Source organism: Suricata suricatta, chromosome 1, assembly GCF_006229205.1.
Source record: "Suricata suricatta isolate VVHF042 chromosome 1, meerkat_22Aug2017_6uvM2_HiC, whole genome shotgun sequence".
Lineage (NCBI taxonomy): Eukaryota > Metazoa > Chordata > Mammalia > Carnivora > Herpestidae > Suricata > Suricata suricatta.
In genome coordinates this window covers 28,499,983-28,514,722 of record NC_043700.1, presented here as the reverse complement: position 1 = coordinate 28,514,722, position 14,740 = coordinate 28,499,983, and the positions used below count along the sequence as shown (strand labels likewise).

The 14,740-nt window shown below is 38.0% G+C and overlaps 1 protein-coding gene across 4 annotated transcripts in view; it reads right to left on the bottom strand.

Annotated features, from left to right (window-relative positions):
• NRG1 (neuregulin 1) overlaps positions 1-14,740 on the bottom strand; it is a 149,733-nt gene that overhangs the window by 31,846 nt on the left and 103,147 nt on the right. For all 4 annotated transcript variants that reach the window (XM_029935804.1, XM_029935799.1, XM_029935789.1 and 1 more), the window contains one exon: positions 440-569. In XM_029935804.1, the coding sequence (XP_029791664.1) occupies positions 440-569 (130 nt within the window). The remainder of the gene's footprint in view (positions 1-439; positions 570-14,740) is intronic.

Sequence of the window (14,740 nt, the reverse complement as noted above, 5' to 3'; positions counted from 1 at the left end):
TGTAACAGATGTGTAAGTAATGAATCTTCTGCTCTTCTTCTTTTAGTTTTCCTATTCATTTTGCAGGTGATCACTGGGGTCAAAAGGAATATGGTCTTACAGCTTAATTCATACACTGGATGGAGAAGTTGGTTTCAAAAGTCATTGGCCTCTATGATATTTGCACATCTCTTCTAGGTAACAATGAGGAGAACCACGAGGAAAGCAACTTTATAAATATAAAGGCACAAAGAAAATTGAAAAAAGCAAACAACAATTCTAGATGTAACACAGGAGATGACAAATGGTGTGAACTTTTCAAAAACACTCTACAAATAAAACAGCATTATTCAACAGAGTGCAACAAAATTGGGAAAAGAAACAAGACATCATGAGACATGGAGTTGTCTGAAAGCAGTCATTACAGACATAAGCCACACAGAGGATTTCTCGTTCTTACTTGCACAAGTATCTTGAGGGGTTTGAAAGGTCTTTCACCATGAAGCACTCGCCTCCATTCACACAGAAAGTTTTCTCCTTCTCTGCACACTTTACCAGATGGCTTGTTCCGGTTGTTGACGTAGATGTAGCTGGATAGAAGATAAAGAAGATAAAGAATGTGTCTTTCCCTCTTCTAAACAGCCGTTCGTCTTAAATTCTCTTAAAAGAAAGAGTTGGTAGAAGGTGTGGCGGACGTCACTTTCAGGTTTAACAAACGACAGCAAAAAAGAAAAGTACTCTTGGAGTGTAACTCTTGGGAATAGAATTATCAAAGGGTAATCATGGTTAATTAATTTAATCAGAATGAAGGAGAAAAAAGTGCTTAACATTTTCTACAACCGATATTTTATCTGCTAAGGAAGTTGGAAGAGAGAAGACCGATCACAAGCAAAATATATTTTTCAGGAAGCCTCAAAGATTATGATATAAAGTTCTGTCAGGGCTACTGAGGTTCAATATCATTTTTGAATGGCAACTACTTATTTATTTTGGAAATTACATTTTATATGCATATTGATCTTATAGTTTGTAGATATACATAATAAAGATGAATACAAGGTGGCTTATCTGTTCCTATTAAAAATTATATATTATTAGTTGTATGTACATTAACATACAGGTCAGGAGCCATTCTATTCAATGTTTCCGCTTCACTCAGAAGAACACTGTAGAATGTCTGCCACCATACTTTTGAGGAAATGGAAAGACAGCCTGATATTAGTTTCAAAAGTACAATAATGGCACTATGAAATTTATCCATTTTGAATTAGGAGTAGATGCTAGTCTTAATTTTGGTTTACAGCTGTGACAAGCCTGATATCCACCTGTCAAACTTCCGTTATGTGAAAATGATGCCTCTACCATTCGGCACGTGGATTAAACAAAGCTCTTGGTCCACAGATTCAAGAACATTTAGCACCAGAACTTCTCCCCACTCACACCATCAGGAACACCACATGCAGTGCTCAGTCTCACTCCAAAACAGTCTAATTTAGGTAATGTTCATGACTGACATTATCAGGACGAAAAGCAAAAGCATTATGGTAAGCCAACAAAGATCCTATTGAATCTTTCAGGAAAAAGAAAAAAATATGTATGTATCTTTAGACAAAATTTTTTCCTTGCCTACTGACTCATTCTTAGCGATTCCTTGACTTCCTTTTCACTTTCTATTTTATTATCTGCCTGTGAAACTCAGATGCCCTTGTTTGCTTTTATTTGACCTCTGATGTATTAGTTTTCTACTTTCTTGGATTTTCTTCTTCTTTTCTGTCATAAGTCCACATTTTGCTTTGTTTTGATTTCTCCTCTAATTCTGAGTTTTGCTCTACCTGATAGAAATACTCAGTGCCTGATTATTCAGTTTCCAAATTATGCAAGGCCTTTATTCCCTTGCAGCCCCCCATCTAGTGCATGTTTTTGGACCATATCACTCCTGTCAGCATGGGTTTTAGGAGTAACAGCAATGGACAGTCCAGATCTGGTTCAAATCCCATCTTGTACTCACTTTGTGTCCTTGAGCAAGTCACTTAGCTACCCAGAATGCCATTTTTTCATTTTGAAAACAATGGTAATGGCACTCTTCCAGGATTGGTTGTAGGGATCATAAATAATCTCAGTAAAGGAACTGGCCTAAGACTGGCCACAATGAATAACAGCAGGTAATACTACTGGGCAAGTAGGGAAGGTGTTTATAAGCATCTTGACAATGGAAATCTGGGGATTTCAAAGATCCACGATACTCTTGAGTCATTATTATGAATAACTAAGGACGGAGTCAAGTTTTTTATTACCCCAACAAAAGGGCCTTTCAAAATGCATTTCAAGGTATCCTTCACAGATCTACAAACCCAACCAAATGAACCAAGGAGAGTGGGAAGAGAGGTGATTTTACCCTGTATGATTGCTATACTCACACATCTTTGTCAGGTAGAGGGTGATGAAATTGGCATCATTTTGTCTAGTAGAGTCATAGAGTAGATGACATTTCTATACACCACATAACATTTAATTTTAATCTAATACTATATCTTCAAGTGAACCATGGTTCACTTGTATGCTCCATATAAATATTTCCATCCATGGCAATTACTTTTAAAAGATATCAGGAGGAAATTTGCCTTAAATGCTGACGGTCTTATGCTCAAGACTTTCAACTGCTGACAGGACACTATGGGATGACAAATCGGGCCTGGTTTCCTCGCTGCCCCAGGTGACAGTGCTCAAGGGACCACCTGCAGTGTGCTGTCACCAGTCATCCCCACCAGAAATTCTGAACCTCCAGCTGATTTCCCTGGTCTCAGAATCCCTGACAGGTTGCTAAGGATTACCCCTCACCCAAGCACGACGCTCTTTCAGAGCAAATCTGGAGGCTTTTACTAAAAACAACTAACCGAACATTCCTCCCAAGAGCAGACACTCCGTATAAACTATAAAACTAATGATAAAGATTCGCAGTGACATAAGCAAGAGACAGATACACTGCACCTATTCCTTGGACTTTAAGATAAGAAAGCTTAATAAATGTATGTTAAAATCAGAAATAATATCCTTTTTAAAAAATATTTCCCCCCGAAATGATTATCCTTATAATGTCATCCTGCAGCACTAAGTTATGACACACTCATTTGAAAAATTCTTAGAGCATTACTTGAAGCCGGGATGTTTGATGGTTAGATAATTCTTGGAGAAAATGAAGTCGCAACTAGCTTATACGATCATGGATTATTATGTTTAGCGCTTCCATCCTTTAGCCGAGGCAAGAACGAAAATGATCATGGAATTGTAATGCAGTAATTAACTCCCAGGTGATGCTAAGTGTCAGCCGACTTGGTACAGCTGTTCTGAACCAACAGCCAAACACAGGAATAAGTTATAATTGTCAGAAGAATCTGAGGTGGAGATGGTGATATATGAACCCTTCAAATTTTTGCCAGGTTTCCTTCCATTCTCCTTAGTTCAATACAGTGCACAGTCTTAAGCAGATCTATAAATTTTGCAGCGATATCCATTCTCCTTGGCTTACACCTGCTCGACTGCTAAGTCAGTTTCCATTTAATAATTCTGCCAGAAATGAACGCAACAAAGGAGGTTCTTAAACTTAGCTATGAGAATGACCTTCTTTTTGCAGGAGCTGGGAGGCCTCTATCAGAGGTGAAGCTAAAGGTTTTGCAGATAGAGTATGATTTGATATAAAAAAAGAAGACCCCCATAGTTGTTCCTGGAAGTAAATGAAGGTAGATCTCACCCATTCGGTACTTAACAAATCATTTCTCTACTTGTTGCTATGAGCCCTGGGTGTTGTATGTAAGTGATGAGTGACTGAATTCTACTCCTGAAACCAATATTGTGCTGTATGTTAACTGACAAAAACTCAAATAAAAAGTTGGAAAAAAAAAATAAACCCTGCCTCTCACCACTAGTGACTAGTTTGTTATAACTGAGAGTTTATCACCCTTCTAGTATGTTCCTAAATGAACCACAATGAGGAACACTGCAAAATATGAATCTACTACTTATATGTTTGCTATTTTTATGAATACTTTATCCCAATCACACTTTCCTTGGGATGTTAGCAACTGCAATACTATAAGGAAGAAAGTATAAATAAAGTAGTAACTTGTTACCAGAGAATGTACTTTGAAGTTTTTCACTCTTGACCTGGTCTCTCCTGGCCTATAGGTCAGGACTAATGACCATCCCTCGGGAGGCTAGACAGTTCTCAGACTTAGCCAAGGGTTTGGAGACTAAGATCACCATTTACAGACTCCTCAAATCCTGCCCCTCATAATAGGGCTGCCTTTTTTCCAGCCTGTCTTCCTTCTTCCCTTCTTTCCTCACTTCCTTTCCCCTTGCCCTTCTTTCCTTCTTTCCTTCCTTCCTTCCTTCTCCCCCCGCCACCGGTCCCTTCTTTCCTTCCTTCCTTCCTTTCACAATTCTTTAATGATTGTCTATTATGCCCAAGACATAAAGATAACAATTAGAGTTACTGGGGTTAACAACTGTAAGATTGTAAACAATTCTCCCTAAAAGGAGACCTTTATAGATAAAATGTAGTGAAATGAACGCTGGCATTAGCTGAGAAGAATCAGATCCCAGGCTCAATTTTACCAATTACTAGCTGTGTGGCTCTTGTCTAGCTAACCTGTGTCAGTAAATTCAGCTGTAAAATGTGCTATCACAGGACTGTTGGGAAGTGTGATAAAATACCTTGTCAGCTGCAATGCTGCATGCAAATATATAATACTATTAATATTACTAGTGCTATAAATGTGGAAAAACAAAAAGCAAAACCATGTCTGTCCAGACTCAGGAATTCTATATAATCACGCCTCAAATATTCTTAGTAAATTATTCCTCTACAAAATACAAGAAGAGAGTGTCTAATTTGGAGAGGCATCCATGGCATAATTGTGAGGCATTAAGTAAATATCAATAATCTACTTTAACTGTATCATACTGCTTATTAATGATTTATAACCACCAAATTTGCCCATCAATTAAGTTGAAGAACAATTTAAGAGAAAACCATCTTAAATGTATGACTGTGTTCATCTTTCAGGATGTACAATTCTTTGATAATTCTGACCAAGGTTCTAAAAGTTGCTGAATTAAATGTACTTATGGTATTGTTATTATAAGAGTGTAAAGTTATAAAATATAAAAAATAATGTGATGATCATAGTATATAGGACATAGTAATCCACTGTTTATAACTTAACATTTTGGAAATCACACATCATCACACACTTTTATAAATATGCAATAAAAATCTGAGGAGTAATTAAGTGCTCTCTGTTCACTAAATATTTTCCCACAGAATCACACAGCATTTCCTGTAGAAGGCCAGGCTCTTTTTGCTCAAAGCAAGCTGAAAAGAAAATAATGCTGGAAAGGATGGTTTACTTTCTTGCTTGTTTTATGTGGTGTTTTCCTTATCAGCCAAGTAGGCAGCACCAACAGACCAGGGCCATTACACAGTGCAAATTGCTGATAAGAAGCCACTCTATTCTTCTTTGACAATTAGCAGGGATTAGCAGAGTGTCATGTTTACCCCAAGGAGCAATCATTTAGACCCCGTCTTCCCTGAGTGAATGAATCCTTATGAGCAGTTTTTAGGGCAATTCTTAAGTGTCCTAAAAACTTTACCTGCAGAAAATTAAACTAAATAATTATATGCAGTTTTTTCAATGAAATATACACATTTTAACAATTTTTATATTCTACTATAAAACTGTCAATCACTGCGCTACAAGTTTGTTTTCCTTTCCTTTTTTTTTTTTAAGAAAACCTTACCTGTGAGATCTTCAATGGCTCTGTATTTAGAAATCTGCATGCTTTTTGTGCTCTTTGAACTCCCAGTTAGAAAAAAAATTCTGATATTATTATTATTATTATTATTATTATTATTGCTTGGAATACAGCTCCTTGCAATTAAGTGCTAGAAGCATTTCAAAGTCCCACTGGGGGGAAGAACGCTTATGTGGCTCCTGAAAGTAAAGCTCTAGAACAGAAGCTGAGCCGGAAAAGCTGTGCTACCTCAAGCAGCTCCTAAAGAGGACAAGGGAATGAAGGGAGAGTCATTGGTTTTCCAAAGGAAAAGTCTAGAGCCAGACTCAGAACTACTGAAGCACCGTCATTCTGGGTTGGCGTGTTTTTCTGGGTAGTAATTCAATCCTTTGCTGAATGGCAAATAAATTCTTGAAAAGGAAAAAGCGACAAGAGGAGATAAAAAAAACAAAAACAAAACCCCACCCCATGCTGACTTAGAGGTTCCCAGAGCAATACAGTGATTTAGAGTAGCATCCCATGTCCTTGGCCTCTCCTCTACTGAACTCTGCTGAAGAAACAAAAATGGAAGCCAGAGAAGGAAAATCATGAGACCATAAATGAACCCAGAGCCTTCTATAGTAGAATTAGGGCTTCTCACTTTATGGAATGGCAACTTAGCTGATAAGCTAGAAGTACTTAGAGGTTCACAGGCTACCCACAAGGTAAGAGTTTGTCCAAAGAACAAGTTGATGCCAAAGGACAGTGGAGATTAATTGTTTTAAAGGATGAATTTGGGCTTTGGTATCATATAAACACAAAGAGAATGGTGAACAAGGAAGAACGTTAACATATCTTATATAATTTATCCCATATTGAAAAAGAGGGTAGAAATCAAATCAAAAGAATAGTTCTAAGGTCCTGAATAAAATACCTATAACAAGTTCAGAGGTAGATAGGGGAAGGTGACCCAAGGTCACACAAGTGAATTAGGAAATGCTTGCTTTCTGTTTTGTTAAATGTATACTGAGGCTTAAGTAGGTTAATAAGATTGCCTTTCATTCCTCTCTGTCCTACAAGCTCTCTGAGCAGACCCTAACATTGTTTCTTCCTCCTTCAGCAGAATGAAAAGTGACCTTTGGGTGTTTCTCCTCATAAAACAAAATTATAATTTTTGTTGTAACACTGATCTCATTTGTAGCTAAACAGAAAGCAGAGTCTAAGTTCCCAGCAGTTGCTGAGCAGATGATTTGGTGTCACGAGATAGTGTTATCCTTAGAAAAATAAAATTGTCAAGAAAGGTTATTTTCAAACATACAAGTTGCTATCTTTTTTCCTTTTTTCTGACAGTGCATTTCACTCATGATACAATGTAATCACAGACTACTACTTCTTAGAGCAACATCTCAGTGACAAATACTTTATAGGATGTCATAGATTTTTCTAAAGAAGGAGGGAGGGAGAGTCTCTTCCCACAGTGGATCACTCGCTGGTCGGAGTTACAAGAGAGCTGTATTTTCTCCCATACAAAGTCAACAATAATCTCTCCTTAGCTAACAGGTTGACTCCAGAAATATATTCCCTACTCATCACTCACAGTTGTGTAGAAGTATAGAATCTCCATAGCTGGGAGTTGACAAACTTTCAAACCGTCCCTCGAAACTTTTTCCATCGATACCTATTCTAAAGGAGTAAAATCCATGTAGCCTGCAGAAGCAAATATTAGCAGTCCATCTGACTGGCTTAATTTGATACATCTATAGATCTCCCCAGGCTAAATGCAAAAGGCACACATTCTTAACTGTACTCTGCATTTTCTACCAGTCTCAATTTGGTTGGGAGAAGGTGACGTCAACATAGAAAATGTTAACCTGTCAGTTTTAAAATTAGTCTAAGTCTTGAGCACCAACAAAACAAATCAAAACAAAGAGGACTGATTAAGGATTCAGTTATTCAGTGAGCTGCTGAAATTACCATGTGACATTTAATGACATAGGTTAATTTATTCATCAACTAAAATACATTTAGAAATGAAAGTAGATGAAAGGTCAGAAGATAGAAACTAGGAGGCAAGTTCCTTATCGTATTCAACAAATTAAAAAAATCACGGCATGTCAGAAAACAAAAGCCATATGGTCATTTCAATAGATACCGAATTGACACTTGATGAGGTTAACAATTTCTATAGAACTACCAAATATTCTTATTCCCCAAATCAAACCTGAATTTAATCAGTCAGTCACATGCAGTTACTAATTTGCAGGAAGTACACAGGTCAGAGGAACACATTAAAAGATACCATGGAATGCAATTAGCATAACCCAGGCCATGGAGAACTCTACTGGGCAAATAACCCAGTTTCTTCCAAACTAAACTAAAGGAGCAAAAAAGAGATGAAGAGAGCTAGAATTAGAGATAGACCAATAAGACGAAAGAAAAGAAAAATCTAAAATACGAACACATTTAAAAGAGAGTTAAGAGACCTAGAAACCACTCACAATGTGCGACTCTTAAGTAGATCCTGATTCAAACAGTTCTAAATGTCTGATATCTGATCAGGAAATCTGATCGCTGATTAGATAATTAATATTTCTACAGGGTTATCATTAAGTGGAATGTGTCAAATATACTGTGGTTATGTTTAAAAACAGTCCTTATCTTTTACAGATGCATACTCAAACGTTTCTATATTAAATGATAACATGTCTGGAATTTGCTTTGAAATAATAAAAGGAAGGGAAGTGAGTGGGAGCAGACGAAACAAGTCCGCCCGAGATTTGCTGAACCAGATGATGGCCGCATGGAGATTCATCATGCTCTTTCTTGTATTTTCATGTTTTGTGTATGTTTACATGTATATTGTGTGTTTAAAGATACACATATATGTTTAAAATTAAAAATGCAAAAAATATCAATTTCAGGCTTTTGGATACATGTCTTTATAACACAGAATTGGTATGGTACTCTATACCGTCTACAAATATCTTACTTTTTTTAAAGTGTATTATTTATTTTGAGAGAGAGTGTGCACATGTGAGCAGGGAAGGTGCGGGGGGTGGGGGTGGAAAGAATCTCAAGCAGGCTCTGTGCTGCCAGCTCAGAGCCTGAAGCTGGGCTTAAACCCACGCACTGCAAGATCGTGACCTGAGCTGAAATCAAAAGGTGGAACCTTAACTGACTGAGGTACCCGGGCGCCCTGACAAGCATCTGCTTAACAAACAAATTATACTAAATGCTGAGACTCTAGAAGAGCTTTCCATTAATGTAAAGAAGCTAAGTACCACTGCTGTGATTTAATGTTCCTCTGAAAGTTCTAACCCATGCACAAGCCAGGAAGAAAAAAAACTGTAGTATCACTGGAGGACATGAGAAAGTGAAATCATCATTGGTAACGTAAAAAACTTGTAGCCAAGACATCAGGACTGATAATTTTCTAATCTGACCATACCATACGTCTGTTAATATGAAAGAACCCATTAAAAATAAAGAGCATTACAGCTGGCCTAAAATTATACATTACACGGGGGTGCCTAGGTGGCTCATTCAGTTAAGCATTCGACTACAGCTCCAAGTCATGATCTCATGGTTCATGAGTTTGAGCCCTACATTGGGCTCTGTACTGACAGCTTAGAGTTTGGAGCCTGCTTTGGATTCTGTGTCTCCCTCTCTCTCTGCCTCTTCCCTGCTCATGTGCTCTCTCTCTCTCTCTCTCTTTCTCTCATAATTAAATAAACATTAAAAAATTTAAAAAATTATATGTTACACAGATGCTTAAGGCAGTAAATTTCCTAAAAGTTATGGAAATACCCTCACGATGGGAATGGATTCCTGACGAAAGTTTTAAGTAATCTAAACTTTCAGTTAAAGGAGCCTCCATAAAAGCGTAGAGAGAAGACAGGATCTGGGCAACGCAGACATCAGCTTCCAAGTATTTCAGGTTTGAGGCAGGCCCTTTTGATGAGTGAGCGGCCCTGGAACACAAGGAGCCTGAATAATTCCTCAGGTGGCATCTGGGCAGCCTCACGGCCCCAACTGCACATTGCTACATACCATTTAGCCAAATCACTGCCATTCTGTGTCTGCCTCACGGCTACGGACATAAATCGCCAGATTCTGTTTCTATAAAGCACCACACTGCACTACAAAGGTTGCTGCACATAAAAGAATTAAACAGCAAGGGCATGTTTGAATATATGACTCTTGCTCTGTAACACCTGGCCAATTTCAGTGGATATATTTCCCCAGAATTCCCAGAGGTACCTTGTTCCCAGGTTTGTGATCAGATTAGCCAAACACCCGTCTCTGTAACATGATGTGATGTGTCTAACTATGTAGTTGCAGTGTTTAGGTTCCCAGTACAAATTCTACATAACCAAATAACATATGGAAATCTTAACAGGTTTCAATAGCATTATTGTCATTCATACACGAACAATCTGAAGAAGAATAAAATAAGGTTTCCAAAAACACGTAACTTGAAATGCTTCACCTCAAGAAAACGTTCTGTCCTGTCTCCAAAAGGACTGAGTGGTACCATAACGCAGCAGGTCCTGTTTCTCTAGAGAGCCGATATTTTATAGGCTACAGATGGGAGCAGTGAAGGAGCGAACATCACAGGCAAATCCTATGTCTTTATACAAACTGGGCCAAAATGATAAATTAACCCTGACTCCATTGTGCCTAAAGATGCATTCCTGAAAGCCTCAGAAGTTTTTTGTTTTATTTTTAATTTCTGGGCCTCTACCCTCAAATATAACAGCCACCTGTTCTACTGTTGGTATGTTGTGCAATGGAAAGGAAATTGGTGCACACATTGAACTCTTGTTCCAAGACACGTGATACGTCTAAAATCCTGGAGCTATATGTTCAGTGTCTTACGATCATCATTTTGCCTACCTGTCATACATGTATGCACATATATGCACATGTATATATAGATATACACGTATATGTGTGTCTGTATATGTTATATATATATGCATGAATACATCATTTGGTTGTTGGAAAAACTCAGTGGAAATCATCCTGCCTACAGTAAACCCAAAAACAGCATGTTGAAGCACATCATAAAAAAAAAAAAAAGATAGAGTAAGAGGTCAGAGTCTTATCTAGGCTTGCCTGGCTATTTCCTTGTATGCCAGAAACAGGGAATTTTAAGACGGTCCATACATAAGATTTTAGTTATAATTTATTAGTTTTTCTTGGTGGTGATATATCTATCTCTGTATATGGCCTAATAAAACACCTCCATGTCCTGGAGCTATAATAATTCAGAATGACTTAGGTCTTCCCCCTTTTGAATCACAAACCATTTTTGTAGATGCCACAGATACGTGACTAATACAGATCTTTGTTCTTTCCGTCCATTACTAAGGTGCTTCATACCCCAACACTGATTAGGAAAACAGCTTAAAGCAGGGAATCCTGGCTGCTGTTCTGTGTACCAGCTCTATAACCACCTAAAAGTCCAGGCAGGCAAATTCAGATCTGAAACAGGTCCACTTTGCGAACTGAATCCCTCACATTCCCACACCATTCCTGGAGAGGAGTCAAATGTCTTCAGTGAGATTTGTCACTTATCCAAAAGCTTTCAAGAAGTCCAACACTTAACAATGCCAAATGGCATATCCAGCAGGAATCTGCATTGCTAGTTCTGCTCAAATAGGCATTGCTAATACCTAGTGAGTATTGAATTTTCCAGTTCAGTAACAACAGAATCCAGGGACTACCATAATGAGGAGGCACGTGCAGGGTTAGTTATGCTTCCGAACCCCACAGAGGGAGGAGAGCTAACAGGCAACTTCTGGCTGTATTTCTAAGCACAAAACAAAGCCCTACCAGGCAAAAAAGATCTTGTAAATGAGAAGAAACCTCTGACTTTATTCTTGTATAAAGTTTTGTTTTCTTCATGGCTTTCTCCTTAAGAAATCCTTACTTCCGGGGCACGTGTATGGCTCAGTCGGTTGAGCGTCCGACTTCAGCTCAGGTCATGATCTCACAGTTCGTAGGTTCGAGCCCCACGTCGGGCTTGGTGCTGACAGCTCAGAGCCTGGAACCTGCTTTAGATTCTGTGTGTCCCTCTCTGTCCCTCCCCTGCTCATGATCTGCGTCTCTCTGTCTCTCAAAAAAATAATTAAATGTTAAAAAAAAAAAGAAATCCTTACTTCTGAAGACTTTTGAAATATAAAACACTTTCATTAAAATAGTCAGGGATTTGTCTTCATTACACACCTTTTTGGTGCATCGAGTGCTCAATCCCTAGGATGTGATTGTCTCTTAATAGAATTCAGTCACAGGTGGAGAACTTTTCTTTTGAAAGGCTCCCTTCTTACATCTTAAAAATTTTTTTTTCATGTTTATTATTTTTGCGAGAGAAAGAGCATGAGTGGGAGAGGGGGAGAGAGAGAAGGAGACACAGAATCCAAAGCAGCTGTCAGCACAGAGCCTGATGCAGGGCTTGATCTCATGAGCCATGAGATCATGACCTGAGCAGAAGTTGGATACTTAATCCACTGAGCCATCCATGCACCCCATCTTCTCCTTGTATCTTAATGCCTAATATTACATTAAAAAACTTTAATACTTGAAATTTTCTCAAAGTCTGAAGAACTCAAGGAAGTGAGTCATTGTTCTACAGAAATCACACAAGTAACTACAATTAAATGTTGATACTATAAATGGATCTTACTGAGCAGACAGATGTTGTAAGAATTCAGTGATCCTTCATTAAGGTATCTTGTGATTTTCCCCCATTTTTGTTTCCTAGGCTTTTATGTGTTTCAAGTCTAATCAATTAATGTCATCAGTTAATTCAAGAGTTGCAAAACTACTGGAATATATGATGATTCTTGAAAACTTTTTAATCTCAATTTTATCCTTTGCTAAATTTAAACCTCCAAATATCAGGTTGGTCGTTTTGTTTGCTTCTTTTCCTTTCCTTATCTGTATGTCTGTTTGTTTTCGGGATTCACAGACCATTTTATCTGTGGATTATTTTAGTTGTTAATGATGAATTTTAGCTGTTCAAAGGTGAACAAGCTGAACACATGGATGAACAGATGGAAATTATAAATGAAAACATAGTGTCAAAATATTTCTAAAGTCAGAACCAGGCACTGGCAAGCCCACAGTAATATCCACAAAAAAAATGCTGGCCACACATATTTTTAAAATAAAAAAAAATCTTGCCCATGTATGTCAGAAAGTAAATAGAAAGTAGTCAACTGGTGGATGTATGGGGGTGAAGGAGAGAACAGAAAGGATGTTGGGTCTGTGAAATCCTGGGACTTCTTGGGACATAAACAATCAATCAATTAGGAAGGTCTGAGATTCCAGTTTTGTGATGTAAATAAGACTGCAATATCCCGCAGAGATTAGAGTTAGGGGATCACAGGACAGTTTATTGCAACTGGAGAACTTTTGATGCTCAAGGTGGTTACATTCCTCAGCTTCTTTTTCTTCTTGTTGAATGTACCAAATTCCTTAGACTGATCAGCTGGCAAACTGCAATTTATGGTCAAATCTAGCTTTAAGTCCTGATGTGAAATTGGAGTTTCCTATGTACTCATATCAACATGCCAATAAGGAAAGTTGTAGAAATTGAAAACATTCAATGACTTGTAATCTGTTAAATGGGCCAGGTGATCTGTTAAGTGGAGAATCACATTCTAGAGACAGCCAAAGTAGGCATATAGGTAAAGGTAAAAAGAGAAAAGGTGAGTGAGCTAGGAATTGAGTCACAGTCTTCTGATTTCTGGGACCAGTTTCCATTCTCTAGATGACACTGATACCCATTTCAGCAACTCTGCAAAGGGAGACATGGAAGGCCTAATTCTAGAGATAATGACTATATCTGATTTATTAAAATTATTGCTCTATTTTAGAAGAAACTCTGACTAGACACAGCAAGAGGTCAGAACAAAGTTCTAACTGCTCTTAGATCACAGAGTGGTAGGGGCAGAGGTCCAGACAAATGGAATCTATCACTATCATAAGAGATTACAAGAAAGACCAGGGGTGGCACTAAAGTCTTAGCCATAACTATCCTAAAATGGTCAGGAGCCTCTTAAAATCAAAATAACAAAGAGAACATGCCCTCTATGCTCAGCTAAATCTGATGACTTAATAAGGTAAAATGACATGTTCAAAGTTAGGCGAGAAGTAATCATTTTAAGAGGTTGACACGGATCTGTACAGATTCCAAATATAGAACTTGCATGTGTAGCATTTCCAATTCCCTAGGCATCATTTAAAATAAGAGGCAAGTGCTTTAAAAATCCTTCAAAAGTTGAAGAATGCAGGCTGTTGCTGCTAACTAGGCAAAGAATGCTAAATTCTTCTCCCATTCCCTACCTCCAACCCCTTTGTCAAAAACTAATAACAATAATAACAAATAGACCTGGCTTTCATCTGGTATGAAGCTACTAAGTCTCTACAGGCAATTGCCACTAAAGATATTATCCAAAAAGGGGAATTAAATTGAAAAGTGAAAAAAGTTTGCAGCAAATTAAATTGGATTGTCAACTTTCCCTGTGACAGATACTGCACTGTTCTGTCCTAGGAGCATCAAAGTCAGAAAATACTGCCTTAATTCTTTTCCATGCTGAAATTGAGGTCTACAAAAATGCTGCTGATATGATACATACTGGGATATGATTTCTACAAAATGCAGGAGACGAAGCTGTCAGAATCCTGACTGGCTCATAAGCAAATAGGCCATGTCTGGGTTTCTACTGCTTAGGTAAATTCTCTTGCCCAATATCCAACTTAGTGTGAAATCTTAAAAAGTAGTGCCATTCTTCCTGGGAATATAGCAATGCTCCTGGTGCCTTTCTTATTACAGAAGAAATACGTCTCCCTATTCTTAACAGTCTAGAATATGCATATCATAGATTACATCCCAATGAAGCTAAGAGTTGAACACCAAAAAGTGTATTAAGTAGGGGCGCCTGGGTGGCTCAGTCAATTAAGCGTCCAACTTCAGCTCAGGTCA